This window comes from Mastacembelus armatus, chromosome 24, assembly GCF_900324485.2.
Source record: "Mastacembelus armatus chromosome 24, fMasArm1.2, whole genome shotgun sequence".
Classification (NCBI taxonomy): Eukaryota; Metazoa; Chordata; class Actinopteri; order Synbranchiformes; family Mastacembelidae; genus Mastacembelus; species Mastacembelus armatus.
The window spans coordinates 21,208,469-21,228,028 of record NC_046656.1 but is presented as its reverse complement, the minus strand read 5'-3'; the positions used below and the strand labels follow the sequence as shown (position 1 = coordinate 21,228,028).

Genomic DNA, 19,560 nt, shown 5'->3' with positions numbered 1-19,560 from the left:
TTTTTAGTATCTCACCGTACACAAACTGTGTATTTTCCAGTTGCGTTAGAACATAGGGCCGTTCATATATTCACATTAGTGCAGCACCAGGTGATTTAACCCTGATCCACAATATTCTCTGTTCAGTGCAGAATGCGTTTCCAAACAGAAAATATATGTTGGGAAACACCGAGCACAATCAGAACTTCAGCTCACCTTAAACTTGTTGCCGACACTGATGAAGCTGAGTTTTCCCGCCTTCTGCTTCATGTCTTTGCTGTTGTTGGAGTTCTCGAAGAGGTCGCGGATGAAGCGGTCCTTGGACTCGCTGACTAGACACTCCAGAGACATGTGCAGGGCGTCGTTGTTCTTCTCCACAAACTTGGTCTGAAACATCACAAACAGGTTCTCAGACTCTGCAGATGGATTGGGTGGGTGAGGGGAACCTGGCACACAATTTCAGTATCAAAATCCTATTTGCTGCTCAGAGCTCATTATTCATTGGCTTATCCTGTGCTCACTGTGCAGGGGAACAATAACATCCAAAGAAAAACCAGAACACACCAGATACATAATAGCCATTGTTTCCATATGATTCTTTGGTCGGTTCCCAGTCTCCTCTGGGGGATTTTCTCAGAACGGTCACGTGTTTGAATGTTTTTCTACAGCCCAGTGATGGAGCATAAAGAAATTAATAATTTCACGTGATGGCTTCAGGTCAGTTTCTTAGAACTCACCGTCTCGTAGCACACGGCTCCAGCAAAGTGCCTGACGATAAATCCCTCATCATCCCTCACGTTCCTGTGGACGGCCAGCTTAGACTTCCTGGGTACCTACGGGACACACGAGACCATCACACGTGCACGCACACACTGCTGAAGCTGCTTCCATTTACCGTGACATGCTAATTACCATCCTGTCAGTAACAGAAGATCAGGAGCCATTTAAGTGGCAGCTACTCCACATCAATCAGACGCTCGACTTGATTGTGTAGTGAAACCTGGTGTTTGGTCCTGAACCAATGTCATGTCAGTGCAAGAGTAAAAACCAGGAGGCGACTGGCTGAGCTCAGCAGCTCTATGTAACCGAGCTGTTTGTGTCGCTCACCGTCAGGCGGAAATGGTCCTTGTGTTTGCTGTGAACGGTGTCGGTAAAGTGCTGGTCGCTGGGTTGAGGTAGTCGGTTCTCCTCGTCCAGGATGTCCAGGATGCCGACCAGCTTCCCCTCCACCAGGTCTGTAAGGGAAGCACGAGAAAAGCTCTGAGACCAGGTCTGTTTCATGAAGCAGCTGCGGATGAACAGAGGCCACTGGGTGACGTGGAACTTGTGCTGTGGTGTGCTATGGAACCTTTTAAAAATCAGGACGACAAGCAATAAATTCTGCAGCCCGGCAGCAGCTGAGGTGCAGCGTCAGACATCAAAACCATTTTCAGGACGAGTAATGAGACGGTCACTGTTTGATGGACGAGCCTCACAGCGGAGAACAGAGAAGCTTGAGCACAATGAATTCAGCTCTGACCTGCAGTCGGATGTTCTCCAGAGAACCCCGGGAGACATCGCTTCACCCCTGTCATTCATCCATTCATCCCTCTATGCATCCATCCATCCAACGCTTCATTCATCCATCCCTATATGCATCCAACCCTTCATTCATCCATCCATCCATCCCTTCATCCCTCTATGCATCCAACCCTTCAGCCATCCATCCCTCTATGCATCCAACCCTTCATTCATCCATCCATCCTTCCATCCATCCCTTCATCCATCTATCCATCCATCCATCCCTTCATCCATCTATGCATCCATCCATCCATCCATCTATGCATCCATCCATCCATCCATCCATCCCTTCATCCATCTATGCATCCATCCATCTCTTCAATCATCCATCCAGCCATCCAACCCGTTATCCATCCATCGCTCTATGCATCCAACCCTTCATTTATACATCTATCCTTTCATCCAACTCTTCATCGATCTATGCATCCATCCATCCATCCATCCATCCATCCCTCATCCATCCATCACAATGTGAAGCATTTATTTACTTATTTCCAGTCTATGTTTTCCACACACGTTGACAATAGGACACTGACAGATCACAACACGTCGGTACGATGATCTGACAATCACATAAGAACAGCATCAAACAGCATGTGGGTTATTTTTCACAAAACAACACCCGGCTACTTCCCCTTAGTCCCTGTAGCCCGACTTTCCTCTACGCTGACATCCTTTAGTGTGCCACTACAGTCACTGTGTAGTTCCTGACAGTGCATTCATACATAAACTGTCCTCTCAGTGAAGAACAGAACTTTTTCTGTTTTCCATTAGAGGCTAATGTTCACTTCGTATCCACTTTGTCTTGCATACACTCATGTACCTACTGTCTGTATAGATTCAATTTTCTGCTCCGTCAAGTATCATTTTTATGTCTGTGGTGTTTGTGTGGACGCAGAATAGCTGCTGCTCTTACAGGACCCAACAGGAACAAACAAGTTTTTAGTAGTTACAGGTTCGAGCTAATGAGCAGAGCTAAAGTCGCTGCTGTAGTTAAACGTCTTACAGTGCTGCTACTTCTCAGACAGACATCGGCAAAAAGTGTCATTTACGTCCTTCGCTTCTTATCAGCTCACATCGTCCTCCCTGTTCGTGGAGTAATGAAGACACATTTCAGTCAGGCAGCACTTCACGTGCTCTGGGGCTTCATTACTTTTACCTCTTTACTTCATCTGTCCATGAAACAGCTGAGACTCAGGGGTCAAACTGTGGAGACAATGAGGGCACAGAGCCAGCAGTGCGTTATAGCTCATAATGAGCAGCAGGCCTCCGCTCACGGCTCGTAAAATGTCAACGTTCCCTCCTCCTGCATGGTTCAAACAGACCGTAGGCACAAACCCCCGGACAAGCAGAGTGCACCCCCAGACCTCCAGCAGCAGAGACTCAAGACGTGCTTATCTTAACGAGACCGGTGACGCATTAGACATCTAACCGATCTATCATGAGCAGCAGCAACAGAGGCCACTCAAAGTCAAAAGAAAGTCTCACATCCTGGCTATGAATGTGACCTAAGTCTGGTCCTGAATCCTACACCTGAAGCCATAAATGAAGATTAACAAGCCTCAAGTCAAGTCTGGAACCAGGTCTGAGATTAAGAATCAAAAGTCCCTAAAACTAAGAGGTCACAGAGTCTAACACCCACTGTAGCAACTCCAGGTGAGTTAAGACCTAAAAACCAAAGTCATGAGCTGAACGTCTCAGGTGCCCGTAGAGAGGAGTCATAACACGTGCACGTGCTGCACTAAACACAGTAATAAGAGACACGTCTTGTCAGCTGTTTAAAGTTGATGTACCACAGTGAAAAGCTGCAGATTTCCTGCACTGAATGTTTGTTAATTCGACCAGTGAAACCTCTGGGACAGACGGTTTGACTGGACTCTGTCTTCACGCTCGGCCCGTCCGTGCACGACGTGTTAACTCTGGGCAAAAATCTGTCAGAGATGAGTCCAATCAGTATTCAGCAGCACTGCGGAAAACACTGATCGGCTCTGAATGCACAATCACCAGCACAGCGTGATGAGTGGTGTCTTCATACCTATGCAGTCCTGATTGTCGACATAGTGAACCTCGTTGACTCCGAGCCCCTCCCTCTGGTACAGCTCTTGCTCCTGGAATGCAAACGAGATATTTCTAATGAGAAGCCATAACGGCGTTTGCAGTGTGTGCAGCTTTCACCTAATGAGGACGGGGACGACACTGTTGTTCCGCCTGGAGGGCATTCGAGCTCCCTAACAAGTGGCCCTCGGAGAGGCTGTTACCCTGGATGTTTGGATCAGCATCTCTGTCTTTAAATGAGGAGTTTTAAGTTACAATGAGATGTTAATGACAGAGTGAACGTCAAATAAGTTTAAACAGGCTTCAGTTTTTCACACACGTCAGATGATTTAGATCCAAATCCTTCGTTTCTACTCAATTATACAACAATCTGACATTTAAGCCCCGAGGGCCGGCAGCTGAACAGCTTTTCTCTCACTATTTACTTTGTCAAAAACACCACTACAAATGTCAATAATAGCTCTATGGAGGCTGCGGCTTCCCAAGGTCGACGGCTGCTCCACGTCGGCGGAGGTTTGAGCACTCGACTGCCTTCTAGTTGTTACGTGGAGACCTTCAGTTGCAAAAATTTATATAATCCAGCATCATTATTTTCCAAAACAGGAATGAAGTGTTTCACGGCATTTTACAACTAGACAGCATCAGTTTTTATGCTGCCAGTAGCCGCTGGTTGTTTGGGGGCTGTGGGTTTCTGTAATGTGGAGTCTCAAGTGCTGTTTCTGAAACCTTTCTACTCGGTTCTGCAGCTATTTGCTATTTTAAAGGTGTTTTTAAGAGGAAGCACATTAAAGGGATGGAACCATGCTTAGTTTCTCTCCAAAGGTAAAAAATGTTGGGGAGAATTAAAGCTCAGGTTTTATGTTTTCAGATAATTAAAACCTGAGAAACTCAGAATTTGAAAATGTGGCTCCTACTCAGAAAATAAAGGGTGACAACAATTAAAGCAACTCCAGTCGCTTCAGATCCCTCCACTGTTTGCACAGTTTGTGTAGCAGATTTCATTTTATATGGATAAAACCAAAAACAATAAATTAGCAATAAAGAGGTGAAAAGCCTCAGGTCCAGTAGGATTCAGACCCTGAGCTCAGGACTTTGTAGAAGCCCCCTTTGGCTGCAGTTACAGCTCAGTCTTCTTCAGGAAATCTCCACAAGCTTTGCACACCTGGGGGGTATTTACTCAGGTTTGGCACCTCTTTTTTTTAAACTAAACAGTGAAATGAAGTGTGTTTGTATTTTGCTCAGAGGTCATTTATTAGGAATAAACACAAAATCAGTCCCAACCCCGTCAGCAGCTGATGTTTACTGTCAGGACCAAGCAGGTTTAAAATGTGTGTCAGACTTTTACAGGCTCCAACACTTTTTCACTTGCTGAGAAAAATGAAAGCTAGTTTGGCTGCAGGACGACGTGATGTTGGTTCTTCAACAATATTAAAGAAAAGTACACACACAGGAACCCTGCTGCAGCCACCGACATTTTGACTCGCAGCTTATTACTCAGGGTGATGTGAGAAATGGTTCGACTGGTCTCAGGACGTTTGCGTCGACTCGCTGGCACCTGTACCTGGTTGATGGATCTGAGGGAGGTATTGATTTCTACTGTGTAGTTTTAAGACAGAACACTGGAATGAAATGAAAGAAAGCTCTCACCTCCTTCAGGATACGCTCATTGAAGAACTGCTGTAGTTTCTCGTTGCAGTAGTTGATGCAGAATTGCTCGAAGCTGTTGTGTTCAAAGTATTCTGCAAAAGAGAAGCAGCTGCAGTCAAAGATGCTGCGTCACAGTCGGAGGACAAGATTCCCTGTTTTAGGAAATCGATCGATTGGTCACTGCATCGATCCCCGAGCGACACGTGAAGCTCAATCAAACCTGATGATTACTAAAGAACAATCAGACACATACACCTCCATGCATCGTTTCCCATATTTAACAGACAAATGATAAATCCAAGCAGGAAGAACAGAGCTATGATCTGTCAGTGCAACAGCTTTATGATTCCTGACAGTCTCATCCTGAAGATGTTTGATGTTTTACGTGTCAGCATTAAAAAATGTGATAAAGGAGGTTTGAGGGACACCCACCAAATCCAGCGATGTCCAGAACGCCAATGAAGTTGGCGGAGGAGTCGAAAGGGAAACACTGGTTGACTCTGGTCACCACGTGGTCGAACAGACGGCTGTAGACGGCCTTGGCCAGGGCGTCCCGAGCATTGTTGGCCTGCTCGACTTTCAGGGGAACTCTGGGAAAAAACACACACACACACTAGTTAAGATGATGGACCTCGTCCTGAGGATTGGAAGAAGACATGATGTTGGACACATGTCCATGTTCTGCCTGTGAACTATTGAGGGGGAGCTCCAGTTTCGGCTGGTCCAGAAGCTGGAGGGTCAGTTAAATGCAGAGCTGAAGCTGTCGAGGAGGTTTCTCTGTCAGGTGAAGTATAAACATTAAAAATGTCCTCGTCCATTAAAAATGAATTTTATTCACAACAGACGCTGCTAAAGGAAGAAATGAAAAACTTAAAGCTGCAGGTGAAAATGTCAAAAAGCTAAATTATTGTCTATCTTGGCAATATTAAAAACTGATCTGTTACAATCTTAGGTACTGAACTTCCATTTGTATTTAAATATTTTGTACCAAAAGTCTATTTTATTGTTTTCTACTTGTAAACACTGTCATACAAAGTGGTATTACTGATTATTAAACGCAGTATTTTGTAACGTTTTACTACAAACAGCTGTATGATTACACAGTAAAAGGAGAAATGACTCCAGCTTCTTTTCTGTTTTATGTTCCTGTTAAAAATGATCTTTGGGTTTTGAAAAGCAGAATAAAACAAGACATTTGTATTTCTACTTCTAGTCAACGAAATAGAAATACAAGTCAACAAGTTGTGACCTCTGACCTCAGACACAGTCCATTCCTCCTCCTTTTGGTTCTGGCCTGACTGTCCAAGCAGGTAATTGGATTATTGACAGTTAAAGAAGAGAGTGTGGCTGTGAGGCAGCAGCCATAAACTGGACACAGAAACCATAACCGGCGGCAGGTTCTGTGGACGTACTGTAATTGCCTCCTGCCTGTGCGGGAGCCCGGTTCAATAGCGGCAGAGAAAAGGAGCGACCCGATCGCAGGGCCCAGATAAAACACACTGCATTAATCTCCTGCGAGGCTAAAGTTTCTGCTCAGGCTTTACTGCAGTGCACACTCAAGGACACACGGGGAAATAACTCCCCACCAGTGGCAATCAGAGAGGAGCGGCTTCTGAAAGCCTCCCTCTCAGCCACACATTATCTCCTCGGCACATACCTTTTTAAGCCACGACTTCAGGCGAAACACTTGCACCTGATCCCCGCAGGTGCATCTGCGCTGCCTTTCCAGCTCATTATTCTGTGATGGGACCTGCTGCACGAAGGGTGGGCCCCCCTACAGCTGCAATCTCCATTTTACTTGTGCATCTGCACTCTGGAAGCATTCCCATCAGAATCCACTGTGAGCTGCACATATTTCCCATGTCTCTCTTTGAAAAGGTGTAAACAAGACTACGTGAGTAAAGACGTTAGACTCCAAACGGTCGCTCTGCCGTGAAAGGTAAAAGTCACATGTGGTCTCGGTTTTGACGTCTTCCCCAGTCGTCAAGAACTTTATCCTCTGGTCAAAAAAATAATCACCTTGTTCAGACTTTAACCTCCCAACCTGCATTTGCCCATAGAGGCCCCAGCAGGTCTGCCCTCAGCTTCAGTCTGTGACACGCAGTCCACACAGCACGCAGCCGTACTGTATTAAAAGCGAAAAACAAGAACGAAGGGCGTCTCAGCAGCTGAGCTCAGAACAGAAAACCCGACATCCTCTATCAACACCCCCACAGCTCCTCACCTTCCCCTGCCCTCTCTCCACCACCTGCCATGTTTAATTCAAGCCGCCGGCTCCTCCGAGCTGGAGCTTCGCAGCCTGAGGTTTGAAAAGTGCGGCGAGGCCCTCTCATTTATAAACCAAGAGGTCTAAATGCCAGGGCAGCATAATGTCAGAACACTAATCGTACACGCAGCTAATGTGTATTCCCTATGAGCCTCTGCAGCGTGAACGTTCTTTAACTCTCGTCCTGTGTGTAATTACTGATGCTGCTGTTTGTAGACACTGTGTCTCTGAAGGCGCCTGCTGGTCTGCAGCTGCTGCTGGTTCTGTCCTCACACACACACATCACACAGCAAACACCAAAAGGCTTTTAAGCCAAAGAGAAACGTGCAGAGACTCATCAGTATATTCTGTGTTTACGTCCAGGTCCAGGAGTTTTAACAAGCTTATCCACAGGTTTGAAAGTTCAGCACATCCTCTATGGACCGACCACGGGACATCGGGCACCGACATGCAAAAGGCCCCATAAAACACACAGACTGAAAGAGACTTGTTCTGCATGTCTTTGTGCTGGTTCTGTGTCTGGTTCTACTGTGCTTGTTTTCCATTTTCCATTTGTAGCTGTTCAGAGAAGACCAGTGCTGAGTCGGCTTTAGATGTTTTACGTCTCTGTACTTGTTTTTATTTGGTCTGGTCTCTTTGTGGTAATGTTGCATCTCTTTATAGGCATTTAATCAGGCCAGTCATCCAAACATCCACACTAAAGGAGCTAAACTCCCTAATTCACACAGACACACACACTGAGCTGGGGTTGGGGTGTGTTTGATTTGATGTCTGAGCACAGAAAAATGCACCGCGACACTTCACAAACGCTACGTTAAGAGATTTAAGGTAAGAAATCATCTGAAACAGTTAAACGAAGCAGCGGAAGGACTGAACTTTAATGGATGTGGGGAGACCACACAAGGTCCAGCAGGTTTGTTTAACAGCCTGTCTGGGTGCCAGGTTGACAGATTGACCCCCCCCCCCGACTCCCACAAGCTGTTAATTGTCGACCTCCCTCGTCAGGGGTCACAGTGATTGGCACCCTCCATTTCTCTCTTTGCCCTCCCACTCTCTCCTTCCTCCCTGCCCTCGCTCTGTCAGATGTGCAGTGATACGTTCACTGAGCTGTTACGTGTGTGTGGATCTCAGCTCTATCATCCCTCCCCCACATTAGGGACAGGAAGCTGTGCAAAGGTGGTGCTGTGTGGCAGAAACTTCAGAAAACAACCAACCAGTTGGAGCAGAAGATGTAAATGACATTTTCAACACCGAGCAGCAGAGCGACGGTTTGACGAGCTACTGCCGACACTTCTGTATTCGCAGCTGAACCTGAATGCACCATCAGGGTTCGGTGAATCAGGCTCCTAAATGAAAACCTGTGTTAACGACTGACGTTTCATTAAAACATTTCTGTCACTGCTCTGGGAACAGATCAGAACATAAGGCTCTTCAGTAAATCTGGCATTTTGTATGTGACGTATATATATGACTTTTATGACTCAAGCTGTTCAGGCTGTCAGCACCTAAAATGTGCGTGTGTGTGTGTGTGTTAATGTAGAGTGTTTTTTTGCTGGACTGCAGGACGAGGCCCGTGAAGGCGGGTGGCAGGAATATGCTGATGAAAAAATTTTAAAAAAACGTCCTGCAGAGTCATCACTTATTCAAAATATCTGACCCGAGATTTTTATTTATTTTTTGCCAGCCAGTCAGCCAGTCAGCCAGTCAGCCAGTCAGCCAGCCAGCCAGCCAGCCAGCCAGTCAGCCAGCCAGTCAGCCAGCCAGTCAGCCAGTCAGCCAGTCAGCCAGTCAGCCAGTCAGTCAGTCAGTCAGTCACAGACGTATAGACTGAACTAAACCAAAAACTGTTCTCACATACATGTCCAGATGTTTTGGACTGTGCAGTCAGAAAGGAGCACCAGAACCCAGAAACAGACTTCCATCCAAAATCATGTTCGCTGCTTATTTATGATCCAGACAGCAAAGAACCCGAGGAGAGAACATTCATTTGAAGGAGATAAAATAATAAAATTCAGAGCTATGATCCCAGAGATTTGTCCAAAAGCCAAGAACAGTCAGTTTATAATGATAGAAAACAGAGAAAGGCAGCAAAGGAGATTATTGTTATTATTATTATTAAGTTGTTCTGTTGTTGCAGCTCAAAGCAGCACAATAACTACAGGCAGACTAATCAATTATCAGAACTACTGACTGCAACTGTCAGTCAAATGACAAATCAATAAATCAAACCCGTGTGAGAAGAAACTAATATCAGAAGAGGAAACTAAAATAAAGAGAAACAATAAAATACTGATGAGAGTAGATGGGAAAGTGATGGATCCCAACATGGAAAGCAGTGACTGTGGCTGACACAGACTGATATATACACCACACAATGTCAAAGGTCTGGAATCAGCCCCATTTTATTCAGCTCAGGTCCAGGTCTGAAGCTGAACTGGTCCAAAGTGTCAGAAAGTGAAATGTCAGAGATGCAGTGATGCTTCCTTCCATCTTTCCTGCAGCAGCAGAAGGAAATGAAGCCTTGGAAACGGAAGCAAACAGTTTCCTCCAGGTGTCCCAAACTAGAATGAACTGGTCACCTCTGAATCAGAACCAGTCAGATCAGTCATGACCTGTGACAACACACATTTCTAATTGGCCCAGTAAGTGTGTGTGTGTGTGTGTGTGTGTGTGTGTGTGTGTGTGTGTGTGTGTGTGTGTGCGCTGCCATAACCCGACCACACAGGTATGACTGTTAATAAGCACCTGAGTCCAAACTGTGCAAAGTGTATTTGGCTGCTCCAGAGGAAAATAAACGAGTAAAGGCTCCTGTGACACTGGAGGCTCAGTGAGTCAGCTTGTTGATTTGTAATTAGGTGGTGAAGGTGAAGGTTTGAGAGCTTCTACAGGAGCTTTATGCAGTTAGTGCTGTTTGTGTGAATGACTGTGTCATCGGCCAACTATTTCCTCCTGGCATCGGTCCTTAGAAGCTGATGTTTGACTTTCCAGTCTTTTCAAAACCTTCAGAATAATGAGAGCGAACAAAGTGTCTGCAGACGTTAACGACACACGCACACACCCACACAAAACCTCGTTCCGGAGACCGACAGCACCAATGAATGTGTGTGTGAATCCAGAACCTGGTTCAGCTTATGGGTCTGAGCCGTAGACCTCCATTGTTGTCCAAAAACTGTTAAAAACCCAGCAGGGAGCCACACCGCTGACCTGGCTCACATGGTTCTTCCTCACCAACAATGGGAGGCCCGTCTGTTTCCAAAAACCAGCTCCAGACTCTGAGAACGGCCGACACTGTTTACAGGGTCTGAAGGACCAGAGAGTCCACTGGTCTCAGCTCACAGCAACGTCTGGAGCGGATTATCTTAAGCATTTATGCTAAACAGAGGCAGAAAGAAAACTTCTTTGAGATGACATCAGTGACACTGACTGACAGGTTCTTCCAGGTTCATGTTTAACATCTTCAGCTGAAAATCAGACAGACACCAACACCATTATCAGCTCCTACATCTGTCCCTCGACTTCTCGTCTTCCCCACAAATCCTTGTTGTTCACACGCACACAGCGAAAAAACCAGCACCACGTTCACCTGCATGTAAACAAAGGTTTCACTTTGCTGGTCTGTCACATATTTACATTTCTCTTCCCGAAGTACAAAACAAAACACAATGAAAGACACAAAACGACAAACAGTTTAAATTCCATCGCCCTCCTACTGCTTTTATTTCTCCCTCTGTGTCACCCACGAGTTGGAAAAGGAAAAGCATCTGAGGGAGCAGAGACAAACGGGAGCAGACCTCCGTCCCTCTCAGGATAACACACCTGAGGCCAAATGAAAGACAGCAGGTCCTCTGGTTCTGCTGCATCGGTTCTGTTTCTTCCTAAGACTAACCAGAACACACAAGGCTACAGCAGCAGGCCTGTCTTTTTATTCACATTACCACATCTTTCAATAGAACAGGCTCCATCGTTCTCCGGACAATAAACTGTACTTGACTTAAACAGCATTTGTGCTGCTGTTCTGTCCGAAAATGAGGACTGGATTTCCCATAAAGCGTGAAGAATTAACGTGCAGCTTCCCGTCAGTCCTTGTCCTGCCTGAAGGGGATGAACATGTTGGAAACCGTTTTTTCCAGCCCTTCAACCATCTGCCGTCACCACAAACGCTGCTGCCTGCTCGTGCAGAGAGGATCCTTCGCTTTCTCAGTCGAAAGACTTTTCTTTTTGGCTCTAATGGAGAGAATAAACATGTTGGAAGAGATTTTTCCCATGAGCGTTTCATTTCCTCCACCATCTGCCGGCAGCAGAAACCGAAAGCTGCGGCTCAGGTTGTGCTGGAAGAGCAACACCCTTGACGCTGACAATCCAGCTGATTTTCTTCCACATCCAAGCCTGGTGGATCTTGATTTAAACAAGGCATGTTCAGATCTCCTCTTTTTTGTGCCGTCACCCATAAACAGGTCTATCCATCAGTGATCCAACAGTCAGGTGTGATATACTGCCCTGACAATTGATACTGGCCTCACTGTTTACAGCTGCAGCAGACTCAAATTACAGTTTAATCCGAATAAACCTGAATAGATCTGTCAGACACTCGTCCGTTTACAGAGAGTGACACTCTGACACAGGGAGCAGCGTCTAATTCATCAGCCTGGCTCCTCTGTCCACCGACCAAACAGGAGAAACGACATTAGTGTGGGAGCTTTGAAGTCGAGGCGAGTGGCTGAGCAGCAGGACAATCACAGGCTTTATGCTTCTCCCTCTGTACGTTTGTGCTCGACATGTTTTCATGTTGATGAGGTGACAGTTTGGGTATAATCCCCTGCAAAGCAAGAAAAACATCCACATAGTACATTCAGTTTGCTTCACTGTAAGTCAAAGACATGTCAGAGCGTACTAACGCCTGTCAGTCATTATTTAGTCTGTGCAATGACAGAAAACTGTTAGAAACGCTGCCCCGATGTGATTCAGGCTGAAGATACAGTGAAGATACAAAACACCTTCACATGGAGACGATGCAAATCTGTGAGAACGGTCAGACCAGAACCCACGTGGTCGTTTTACCGTCTCCCTCCTCTGCACATGTCGCCTGTCGTCATCGTTCAGTGTGGGAAACATCAACATGGAGGAGGGGGGGCAGTGGAGAGACCAGGACGCTTCACATTGGTTGGACTTTTACGGAGAAGCTCCTGATGGAGCCAAACTGGAAGGAACATATGGGAACCCAGCAGCTTTGGAGGAAACTGAGCACAGATGATGATGTGCAGATCTGATGGGAACAGCAGGACTTTAAAGCTCTGGGATGTGGTGCTGTTTGTATTTAATTCAATCAGTATGAAGAGTAAAGCTGCAGCTAAAGTCTGTCAACAGGTCTCTAAGTAAATGTTCTGGTTGGCCTGAATATGAGTTTCAGATCCTTCCGTCTCTGCCCTCGTCTATCATCTTCACATCACATCATCACACTGAGGATCAACTTATTAGCTGCCTTCAACTCTCCCATGAAAGATGATGAAGCAGTTTGTTTAGACGCTGCAGCTCTCGGTCTAATACCTGAAGCTCGTGCACTGAGCCATAAAAAAGGAATAATGCTCCTCTCTGACGCTTCACAGGTGGTTTTTTAGGTGCAGCCAGCTGAGAAAGCTGTGCCTGTCTGCTTGTAGACGCTTTATTTATTGGCCTCAAGTTTGTTTAAGTCTCTGTCACCAGCTCACGCTGATAAAAGTTAACAAACCAAAGTGGAGCTAATATTTAAATCAGTTAATATGAAAGGGAATGCACGGTGCACAGCTCCTGCACAAGCTGTGCTGGAAGCCTGATTCACCTATTTATTGGGCGGTGAGGTATGAAAGGACAGTCGACCGAGGCCAGTCCAGCAAGGAGGAAGCATCGAATTGTTTTGTCCTCCTGCCACTAAATCCACAAAACTAGAATCAGGACTGAGCCAGAGCAGCCTCTAAAACAAACTACCCACACATGTTCCCACGAGGATTAGTGGAAGCTTCTTTCTGGAGCTGCCACTTTTCCCTCAAACCCCAACAACAGTTTCATCATCTTCATCATCATCATCATCAGGAGCCTCAGGTGGTCAGAGCGTACCGGAGCATATCTGTGGTCTCCCTGTTTACAAGCTGGCAGACCAGCTCTGTTTGTGTACACCACACCTTTGAACAAATGCAGCAAAAACCCACCACCACCTCTAGACAGTGTCACAAGGCCTTCTGGGAAATGTAGTGAGCCACTAACAAGCAGAAGTGGCCGAGGAAGGCGAGCGGGAGAGTCTGGAGCGAGAACACTCGCTGTAAATGTGGACGACGACCTTCCAGTAACATCAGCGACCTCTGTGACCTTTTCAAATCAAACTAATTTCAGCATCCAGGCGCTTCACTTAAAGTCCAGATGGCCGCCACTTATTTCTAATAACTTTTGGCACAAACACCGGCTCTGGGCTGGTGTTCGTCTGCGGTCGTGTTCCCGGACAATAAGACGAGGAGGCGAGTCAGCCGGCTGTTGGAGCGCCAACTCACGGCCGCTAACCAGCTGTGCTGCTGCTCCTCTGAGCTCCCATTCACTCCACTGTATATTCTGGCCTCAGCTGGACGGAGATAACAGGACGAGCAAAACACCAGCCATCTGCTGCAGCCACGGTGTGTGCACGGTGCGTGCACGGTGTATGTGTGTTCCTGTGCTAATAAGTTAAACCTCTGTGTTTTTATTGGTCCTTTGTTGATAAAACCTCAAGGTTCATTTAACCTCTTCGACTCCACCAAGGCGTCCTTTCATCGTGCACTATCCTCACTATCCTCACCATGTCGCAGAAATATGTGCATCAGTGAAAACAGGTGAATTACTCCACGGGTTCACGTCAGGGCCGTGACGTAGTGACGTGAGCAAGGAAGAGAACACGATCAAGGAAAGGGTTAATAGTTCTTGGGTTGAGCCTCCTCTGCACATCCAGCTGTGAGGGAATTCACAGATGTTCAAGACCTTCATGTTATTTGCAGTTTTCTGATGAATTAATTTGGAAAATGTCAAATAACTTATGAATCAGCTTATTCCTACAGCACTAATGTTTATTTCTATTAGTTACATTCAGGCTATCTAGATATATAGTGGAGAATATATAGATACACAGATATATATATGTTGTATATATATATACTACATTATAGATAATATAGAGATGTGTGTAGATATATACACATATATATATAATATATATATTATATAGAGATATATAGATAATATATATATATTGTGTGTAATATATATATATACACAGATATATATATATAATATATATATATATATATATATATATATACACATATATATATATATATATATATAGTGTATATATATATATATACACATATATATATATATATATATATTAAATATATTCATCATCATCAACAACATCAAAACACAAAGACTTAAACACTATCAAGCCCAGGTTTCTATGATGTTCTCCAAGTAAAGACGCAGGAGTCCAGGTTACAACCAACTACCAATAAATCAACACAATGAAATATATATTTCAACAGTCAAACAAAAAAAAAAAAAGAATTTCAATACAAATTATGATGCAATATGAAGCTTATCAATCAGCCACATGTGGACTGTCTGTAAAATGTGGATATTATTTTATGTATGATGATAACAGACCTTATCCTAGAACCACAGAACCTAAAAGAACAGATACTCAGTGCTAAACCTCGGCATGCATACCAACGACCCATACACAGGAGGCCTTGGAGATACCGTCATTATAACTCCCAGTGTGCATGCAGGCTGTGTGTGTGTGTGTGTGTGTGTGTGTGTGTGTGTGTGTGTGTGTGTGTGTGTGTGTGAGTGTGTGTGAGTGTGTGTGAAAGCAGGCGTCTTACTTGATGACTGTTCCTTTGGCGCCCCCTGCTGTTGTGAGCATGACCCTGGTGGTGAGGCTGACTCTCAGGTCCTCCTCCTCCAGGCCCAGCAGCTCGGCACAGTGCTCCAGGGTCTGACTGGACTGGTTCTTGATGGTGCAGCCACCTGACAGACAAGGAGCAGGGCAGAAATCATCACAGTGGCCTGAGCACTGAGGGGGGGTTGAAGAGTCTGTTGATTTTCATTTCTATTACAGTTTCCTTCCATAAACAAAGTCAAGTGGGTCAAAGAAAGTGACCCGGCTGTCTGAGTGATCTATGCTGCCAAGAGGCCCACAGGATTAACCAGGTGTGAAATATGAAGGAAGTCATCTTTTAAATCCCCCCGCATTTCTGCAACAACGCACACATCCATGATGACTCATCGATTACAAGCCGGGCAGCCTGCGCCCCACATACGGGTGAGGGAAGCTCTGAGGCTTCAGCATCCACAGAGTCAAGGTGAGGGAGAAACTCCCACATGCTGTGAAATGAGCTGCTCCACGGAGAAATGAGGCAGGTGGGTGGGCTGGAGGAGGAGACAGGTAGAGCTGACACAGTGGAAACTTAAATACAAAGACCTGAAAGATGGACTGTACTTTCTTTGCTGCAGGGCTGCAGCTCATAAAGGGAATTAAACTGTTGGAGACTAGTCAGCTGGGGACTATTTTCAGCAGCGGAATAATCCACATTTGGTGCTCGAGTGAGTGAGTGAGTATCTTTTGATGGGCTCTGTTGACTATAGGAAATGTGGAATATGTCTCGGTGTTTAAGAACCTACAGGTAAGTTACTAAGCAAAGCTCAGGGGGAGCTGGTAGAACCTCTACAATGTCTAAAATCTGACCCAGTGCTGACCTCTGCACATCAGCAGAGACTTGCAGGTGAAGACCAGGTTTCCCTGGTCAACAACAGGCTGCTGGTTTTATTTTGAAAGTGTTCGATGATGTTTTTGTGTGTATAAAATATTACTGTTCATTGTAAACAGAGTATTTCTCTCATTTGTGAAAATGTCCACACTGACAGCATCATGTCACGTCAGCCAACAGACGTTAAGTATTTACAGAGATATTAAACTTAAATACGTCATTTTCTGATGACGCACGAATCATTTCAGCATCACTGAAAACAAGAAACACAAAAACATCACATTCACACACAAGTGGCCGCACACAGGATCGTATCAATAACCCTGAAGGTTCATGAAGGTGCTGAGACTACAGGTGCAGATGATCAATGCCAGAAATCAATAGGTGCTGAAAGCCAAGCGAATATTAAATCGATGCCTGGATGGAGAATGAAGACCCTGTGGAGGAAAAGGCTCCAAGGATAAACCACAATAGGCCTCTAACCTAATTCCAGGTTAGCTAAGCTTCATTGTTTCCTTCCTTTCCTCACTAATAAAGTGTCTCTAACTTAATCCAGGACCTAAAATGGATCCAAGTCCAAACTTGCATGACAAAGAGGAGCAGGCGAACCTAAAAGGGCAAAGATCCGAGAATCATCAGGATTCTCCAAAGGCCAAGGACTTGTCTTGACATTTGACCTCAACAGCCAAATCCTGGTTTCTAGTCAGAGCTTACTGGATTTGTCTGCGTCACTCCAAACCTAAAAAGGTGGAAATCCCGTCCACCGAGGGACTTCAATCCAAACTATAAGTCTGATAAGCTGAATGATTCCTGTAAAACACAATGACAGCCACCAGTCCATTTAACAGGCGCCCTGCTGCGCCTCCTCTTCTTCCCTGAGGTGAGAGGAAACATCAGGGAAGCACCGAGAGCTGAGGAAATATGGCGGTGAGGTTCAGAGCATCGGTTGACTTTAAGGGAAACTGAGCCTCCCTGAAGGGTTTAGTCTGGAACCGCTGAGAACAATGATGTGGGAAATGGGGGTGAAGGATCTGAGACTGTGCTGAAATAAACCACCTGAGGTGAGAGCTTGTGTTACTACTGTACAACTTTATTAAACCAGGTAATTCACTAATTTCCCTTTAGTGAAAGTCAAACAAGTCAGTTGTAAAGCTCTTGTCATGTCTCTTCAGGTTAAATTACCCATGAAAACCAAAGGGGGACACAGAAGCCCAAACTTCTAAATTTTACAAAGCCATTTATCACTGACCTCAAGGAGACTGAAGTGACGAGGACAGAGATGGAGGATGAATATTACAGTGATCAATCAAAGTCTTGTGGGATTAGATCAAATATATGGCCCTTAGGAACCAAACCGGCACCGTTTGGGAGCAACACAGGCTGTGAGATGGATGGATCCTGGTGCGGAGCAAATAGAATCAGAACCAGTTAAAGCCCATGACAAACGATCCACCTGATCCTTGTTGGACTTCAAATGATTTATACTAAGACCATCAAACTTTATTGATCCCTGGTGGGAAACTCCCAAGATACCCAGCAGTATGGAAAGTACTTCAAATTAGAAGTATATAAGGTAGTTAACGTCAGCTGCCCAGCGGTATATAAAGTACTTCAAATTGGAAGTATATGAAGTAGTTAACGTCAGCTACCCAGCAGTATGGAAAGTACTTCAAATTAGAAGTATATAAGGTAGTTAACGTCAGCTGCCCAGCGGTATATAAAGTACTTCAAATTGGAAGTATATGAAGTAGTTAACGTCAGCTACCCAGCAGTATATAAAGTACTTCATATTAGAAGTATATAAGGTAGTTAACGTCAGCTACCCAGCGGTACATAAAGTACTTCATATTAGAAGTATATAAGGTAGTTAACGTCAGCTACCCAGGAGTATATAAAGTACTTCAAATTAGAAGTATATGAGGTAGTTAACGTCAGCTACCCAGCGGTATATAAAGTACTTCAAATTAGAAGTATATGAGGTAGTTAACGTCAGCTACCCAGCGGTATATAAAGTACTTCAAATTAGAAGTATATAAGGTAGTTAACGTCAGCTACCCAGCGGTATATAAAGTACTTCAAATTAGAAGTATATAAGGTAGTTAACGTCAGCTACCCAGGAGTATATAAAGTACTTCAAATTAGAAGTATATAAGGTAGTTAACGTCAGCTACCCAGCAGTATATGAAGTACTTCAAATTAGAAGTATATAAGGTAGTGAACGTCAGCTACCCAGCGGTATATAAAGTACTTCAAATTAGAAGTATATAAGGTAGTTAACATCAGCTACCCAGCGGTATATAAAGTACTTCAAATTAGAAGTATATAAGGTAGTTAACGTCAGCTACCCAGGAGTATATAACGTACTTCACATTAGAAGTATATAAGGTAGTTAACGTCAGCTACCCAGGAGTATATAACGTACTTCAAATTAGAAGTATATAAGGTAGTTAACGTCAGCTACCCAGGAGTATATAACGTACTTCACATTAGAAGTATATAAGGTAGTTAACGTCAGCTACCCGGCGGTATATAAAGTACTTCAAATTAGAAGTATATAAGGTAGTTAACGTCAGCTACCCAGCGGTATATAAAGTACTTCAAATTAGAAGTATATAAGGTAGTTAACGTCAGCTACCCAGGAGTATATAAAGTACTTCAAATTAGAAGTATATAAGGTAGTTAACGTCAGCTACCCAGGAGTATATAAAGTACTTCAAATTAGAAGTATATAAGGTAGTTAACGTCAGCTACCCAGGAGTATATGAAGTACTTCAAATTAGAAGTATATAAGGTAGTTAACGTCAGCTACCCAGCAGTATGTGAAGTACTTCAAATTAGAAGTATATAAGGTAGTTAATGTCAGCTACCCAGCGGTATATAAAGTACTTCAAATTAGAAGTATATAAGGTAGTTAACGTCAGCTACCCAGCGGTATATAAAGTACTTCAAATTAGAAGTATATAAGGTAGTTAACGTCAGCTACCCAGCGGTATATAAAGTACTTCAAATTAGAAGTATATAAGGTAGTTAACGTCAGCTACCCAGCGGTATATAAAGTACTTCAAATTAGAAGTATATGAGGTAGTTAACGTCAGCTACCCAGCGGTATATAAAGTACTTCAAATTAGAAGTATATGAGGTAGTTAACATCAGCTACCCAGCGGTATATAAAGTACTTCAAATTAGAAGTACATAAGGTAGTTAACATCAGCTACCCAGCGGTATATAAAGTACTTCAAATTAGAAGTATATAAGGTAGTTAACGTCAGCTACCCAGCGGTATATAAA

At 44.4% G+C, this 19,560-nt stretch overlaps 1 protein-coding gene across 1 annotated transcript in view; it reads right to left on the bottom strand.

Moving 5' to 3' along the window:
- Positions 1-19,560, bottom strand: part of LOC113143956 (unconventional myosin-VI-like) — a 63,108-nt gene that overhangs the window by 26,569 nt on the left and 16,979 nt on the right. Inside the window, exons 12-18 of the mRNA XM_026329576.1 lie at positions 15,388-15,532; positions 5,674-5,831; positions 5,242-5,333; positions 3,575-3,647; positions 1,087-1,214; positions 717-812; positions 192-366 (exon numbers count right to left, since the gene is read on the bottom strand). Of these exons, the coding sequence (XP_026185361.1) occupies positions 192-366; positions 717-812; positions 1,087-1,214; positions 3,575-3,647; positions 5,242-5,333; positions 5,674-5,831; positions 15,388-15,532 (867 nt within the window). The remainder of the gene's footprint in view (positions 1-191; positions 367-716; positions 813-1,086; positions 1,215-3,574; positions 3,648-5,241; positions 5,334-5,673; positions 5,832-15,387; positions 15,533-19,560) is intronic.